Raw genomic sequence first — 6,000 nt, 5'->3', positions numbered from 1 at the left:
TACTGAATAATGCTTTCACACACTTAAAAACCTTGTTTTTCATAGGCAAAAATGAATGCTAAATACACTTTACAGATACAATTTGCAACCACAGAACAGGTTAAGCAGGCTCTTAAACAGTCAGCTTAGGGTGGCTTTGCTCTATGATGCCGTGGCAATCCGGTGATGGCACAATTTACATCAATGAAGCTCCTTTGCTGCCTTATTACGCAACAGGGTAGTCGAATGGCAGAATGGAGGCTGTGACAAAGAATTGGATTCTTTTTAAGGAAGATGGCCACATAAGGTCAGCACATTTAAACACTTTTATAAGCCAGAGGTTTAACATGGTGGTTTGAGATTACTTCATCATGGCGAATGGAGAGACACCTTCAGATAACTCCCTAGAGAAAAGCCTTGTACTGCCATGCAAGTACATCAACAGCCTTCTCCATTTGTGTCTTCATTAGACAAGAACTGGTACATTTTAAAGTCTCAGGAATGTGAATAGAGTGGAGTCAGGATATGTATTTTTGGTGGATCAGAAACAAACAATAAAGTCAGCTTGGGACACAGTGATAAAGATGTCCTAAATAGAGGGTTCAACTTTTAAAGAGGAAATAAAGCTGAATGAGGACAAACTAGAAGGGACTACAGATAATTGGCTGGGACTGTCAACTCGGATATAGATGGTGAAAGAGGAACCTCAAAAGGGCTGGCACTGGGAATTAGGAGACCCCCGAAAGACTAAAATCCTTGAAAATATGCCTTTGTCATTTGTAGACGGCAGAATAAAGTAGATAAAACAGTAAACACTAAAAATGTATGTGTATTTTTGTAATCGATGGACTGATGTTGTGCTTGCTGTGATTATTTGTAATTGTGTCTTTTTTTGATTTTTAATAAATCGAATAAAAGTGATTGACTGACTGACTGAGTAAACACTAAAAACATATTGTAAAATGGAGCAGAACTCACTCCAGCGTGCAGAGCGCTCTCCAGCGTGCAGAGCGCTCTCCGAGGAGTTAACTGTTAACCCGTTTACACATCCATTCACCAGCACTACAAAGCATCTTCAAGGTGCACAAAGACATTCAATAAGTCAGGCAAAAAGGAGATACTGTAATCGATGGACTGATGTTGTGCTTGCTGTGATTATTTGTAATTGTGTCTTTTTTTGATTTTAAATAAATCGAATAAAAGTGATTGACTGAGTAAACACTAAAAACATATTGTAAAATGGAGCAGAACTCACTCCAGCGTGCAGAGCGCTCTCTGAGGAGTTAACTGTTAACTCATTTACACATCCATTCACCAGCACTACAAAGCATCTTCAAGGTGCACAAAGACATTCAATAAGTCAGGCAAAAAGGAGATACTGACACAGTAACAGAGTTGGATTTTTATTAAGATATGGAAGGATTTCTTCCTTTTCATATAACTTATCTAATTAAAATATTCTTTTAAGGAGTTACCACAAAAAGTTTGAAGGAAAATGTATTTACATAGGTCGAGACCCCAAATGACTAATGTAACCCAGTACCATCCTTGCTCCTCCATCCCAGGTAGATTATCAAGAAACCATGTCCACTGCGACTTTCCTGGGTTATGTTTCGGAGTACATGGGCTAGTTATGATGGCATGCAGAAAACAATGAGATTAGGGACATTGTTTGAGCTGCACAGAGTACATTCCTTAAACAAGTTCACTCACGCTGGCCTGGATCAGAACCGAAGGGGAACATCAGACTATTGCTGTTATCAAACTAGGTTTACAATTTCAAAGTTGAGAACTTTCATAGTTGCTGCAATGGCACTGGCTTTATGAAACCAAGGGCTCAAGGGATGCTCAGAACCCCACTATAGTCATGCTGGGTCTACAGCTGACAGCAGCTGCACTCTGCACTACCTTCCTTGGTTTCACACCTCTTGGAATTCTTGGAACCACTCATTCTAAAAGAGAGGGAAAATTCTTTTAGGCCCCCACAATCTGTCCGCTGACGTGTTGCTTGGAGATGTACTATGTGCAGCTTTGGCAGCTATAACCTTTGTGGCAGTTTCCTCATTACACGTTCAAACACAATCCAAAGGCAGGGCCTTTTGCCCAAACTGGGTCCTTTGAACCAAGGAATTGTGAACATGATTTAATTTAGGAATTCACCTGACTGGGCACATTTGATGTTACTTTATGCTTGTCAACAGTATTGGTTAATTCTACTAAGCAAAAACTTTAAACAATGTTTCTTGGCTAATACAAGCCCATGTTATATGTCATCACAGCTCGAGATCTTTCAGGGACAATAATTTTGGGAACCCTGGAGGAGGAGAGGTCACTTCTCCTGTTACCCTACACTCAATCAGATCAGCGAAGTTCAATATTCTTTAAAAGTTACCCAGTCTCTCCAACAAGATAACAGAGGGGCTAAAACATTATGTGCCTTTCTAACCCTAATTTTGGTAACTGATGGATAAGCCAGATGATTGTTCCCCGATTGACTTTAATCATGCAATATGGGCTCCAAGAGATGTGGACACTCACAGGAATGCATCACAATCCTCTGGCAAGCAAGAGGGCACCCCACCAAGCCTGGCAATTGCAAATGTATGCCCCTTCATGGAGAGTACGCTGAACATCAACTTGTTCCAGATATGATCAACAGATAACTTACAGCAGGGGAAACCACTGAAACCAAACCACATAGAACAGTTGCCAAAATGTAAACATATAATAAATACATTTATAATTTATACTTCTAAAGCATTGTAAAATCATTTGACCCTATTGTCTATGGTATGAAGCAAATCTTGAGATGTACAACTGGGAGCCCTCAAATAGGAAGTAGCTGAGTAGGCAATAAAACATTCTGGATGTAGACATTTGAAGTCTTAGTCTAGGTTACATCTTCAAACATCCCTTAGTGAAACAGCCCACAGGATTTTAAATACAGGTGCTATTACTTTTTTCTAATAATTTTCAACAACACACAATCAAGAGTTGTCTCATGAGTAGCTACTATATGTGAAAAACACTCTTGAGCTTTCCCCCGATCAGGCTTTGTAATGGTTTGACTACCAATTGACTCTTTCACTCCTTATATTCCTCCAGTATTCCAGCAGCAGTTCATGTTGGAATATGCCTAGCTTACACAGTCTAGGGCAGAAGGAGGCTGATATATTGATCGATGTTGACCATTTAGCCTAAACATTACACTTGATATTCGAGAGAAGAGGAATCCAGTTTCCGGATTTCACTTCTTACTTAGCTACAAATAAGAGACTTTCTTTGAGTTTGCAAGAAACACTTCCATGGGTAAATGAAAGACAAAAGTTAATCCTCCTCAAGTGTCGATATAAGGCATATGTTCTTGGATGGCCCGTCAGTCTCTTGTTTAAAATGCCAAGTCAGAACCCCCGTTCATACACCTCAGCATCCTGATGCATACTGGCCATAAAGCACAGGAAGCAGTTTAAGATGGAGCTGGAGAGTCGAATTTCACTTTGTCGCACAAATAATAACAAGAATTGAGTTATCACATACAGTTAAAAGACAGAGCATCACAAGATTCAAGATCATGCCAGCAAGATAGAAGAGATGTCAATTTACAGCATAGCTTCTTGCTGGCAAATGCACATGTAAAGCTACCAGGACTCGAAAGACAGGTGAAATCGGATTTACCTCACATACAAAAATAAGTCAGCCAGATTGGATCTTCAGAGCTCTGTGGGAAGGAGACCAGACTACCCTGATAACAGACATCCATGATTCTGAACTACATTGGGAGGCGATAAAAGGACTTCCTGCAGGCACAAAACACTTCACCACAGAGGGTGGACTCAAAGCCACCAGTGCACTGTGTGGCTCACCTCCCCCACATTGTTAAGAATCATACTGGTTAAGCCTCTCACCCGCAACCTTCCTTTGTGAGTGCCAGATTACATTACCAAGATACTCACTTCATTTTCCTGGATCTATTAAGACCCTAGGATTTAAAACATAATCCAATTTTAAAAGAAATTAAGAATTGAAAATATTTAAAGTGGCTTAAAAACACACTTAAAACAGATGTTTCTTCAATGTCTCCAGAGCAGTGAAGAGCTACACAACCCTAATGAACCCTACATCAGATGTTTTGCAAATGACACACAAGATTGCCCCTTTGTTGCCCCCAGCCCGCATTCTCACACAGCCGCATCCCAAACACACCAGATTCCAATAAAGGAGAATGTGCGAGAGCAGGTGGAGCACCAAAGGAAGCACAGACAACTGAACATACAGTAAAACATGAGACATCATGAGAAAACATACAAAGTACGCGAGTGGGCACAAAGTGGGTAAGACAAAACAATGGCAGTATTTTAGACCCGGTTTAGTGCAGGGCGAGCCTGGTTTTACAGCAGGTACAGTGAAAGAGGGGCGTGACTAGGTCAGAGAAAAAGCTTAGTGTAAGAGCTGCTACAATACAGAAAGGTGTGGAGGGCAAGCAGGTAGAGCCTGAGGGCTGTAGCTACTGTGGTGTAAGAAGGATTGTGTGTGTGAGAGGTAAGAGGACAGACTCCAGGAGGGGCAAGTGATATGAGCAGTTGCTAAACAGCAGAAGATATGCATTTATTGAGAAGTAAGTTAAATCAGAGTGGTTGAGAGCAGGCACAGTGCAGCTGAGCAACATTTTGTGACAGAGGTGCAAGTCATAAAGGGACAGTTTAAGATCAGGTACAGCACATGTGGTACACAGTACAAGAGCAGGCGTTGTCCAATATGGAGGCCAGTCGGAGATGAGGGTTAGAATACACTTCAGTCCATCTCAAAACCCAGTACCTGCTTTGTCAAGACACTGAAGAAATACCCCTGTTAAAACTAGAAAAGAAAGATGGTCAATTAAAATCATCTGAGATGCATAAAATGCTTAAATTAGGGGTGAGGAGCATGGAGAGCTGCGTTCAGGAGAGGGAGAAACATCGACCTGGCAGCCCACCATGCTTACAGCTTTGACCACTGAGGTTGGCGTCCACTCCGCTTCGACAGATACATTCACAGTTTGGTTCCACAGCAACTACCGGCGTGAGAAGCGATTCTTAAACGCTTTGATAGTTTTTGCCATCATCGGAGCAATCTCTGCAGAAAGGAAAGAGAGGCAGTTACAAACACCTGTGCCAGAAGAGAATTCCTTAGTTGCTTGACAGTTAAAAACAGGACGTTCAGGAACAATTGCAGTTACAAACCCTTAGAGATCTGCAAGTCCACACCACCCCAACATTTCTGAGATGTAAGAGGGAGCATTCACAATCTCCTGCAGAAATCCAGAACCCAATAATCTACAAACGACCCCCCCCTTCTTAATCATCCAAAAGAAATAAAATGCAGTCACTCAACCAGTTCTACTTCCACAGCCCTCCTGAAAATCTGATATTTTTCTCCCAACTGGGATCCCTCAATTTCTCTAGAGTTACTCTGTGCTTACTCAATGTATGTACCGCGTTTGCGTGCTATGTGAATGTTGTTTTCTACACATTGAATGTAACATAATATAGCTGATCTCAGCATTAGTGTCATAGCCACTTGGTGGTAGGGGCAGCCAGCCAAAGGTCGGCACCTTCAAGACTATGCTGTGTGTTTACCACCCTCTAGCCTATTATATTACAGCCCTAAAATCAGAAATATGTCAAGCAACAGCAATTGGCTCAACCCTCTATATGATGCTTTATGCCGAGTAAGCTTCATTCTGCCTTACAACATCCTACCCATACACTAAGGCACACAGACCATTTGCAGCTCCTGCATCCTTTAGTGTAGATAGCTTGGGAAGAGATTTCCAGAGCGGCTTCTTGCGCTGATGTGCTAGGAAGTTGAATTTTGAAGAACCTGGCAAACCTGAGTGGGAAAGCTGGCTGGGCCCTGACCACTACTTCATACTCATTTGGACTTCACAAGATTCCTCTGTAGCATTAATCCACCATTTCTGTGCACCAGTGATCACACATCATCAGTCAAGACTTCGCGAGATGACATATGACCTACAACTAC

General features: G+C 41.7%; 1 protein-coding gene across 1 annotated transcript in view; it reads right to left on the bottom strand.

Moving 5' to 3' along the window:
• Positions 1-1,369: 1,369 nt before the first annotated feature.
• Positions 1,370-6,000, bottom strand: part of ELOA (elongin A) — a 169,721-nt gene continuing 165,090 nt past the window's right edge. Inside the window, exon 11 of the mRNA XM_086955794.1 lies at positions 1,370-5,091. Within this exon, the coding sequence (XP_086811920.1) occupies positions 5,030-5,091 (62 nt within the window). The 3' untranslated portion in view covers positions 1,370-5,029. The remainder of the gene's footprint in view (positions 5,092-6,000) is intronic.

This window comes from Lissotriton vulgaris, chromosome 2_1 (genome assembly GCF_964263255.1).
Source record: "Lissotriton vulgaris chromosome 2_1, aLisVul1.2, whole genome shotgun sequence".
Taxonomy (NCBI): Eukaryota; Metazoa; Chordata; class Amphibia; order Caudata; family Salamandridae; genus Lissotriton; species Lissotriton vulgaris.
This window is presented reverse-complemented; position numbering and strand designations above follow the sequence as displayed.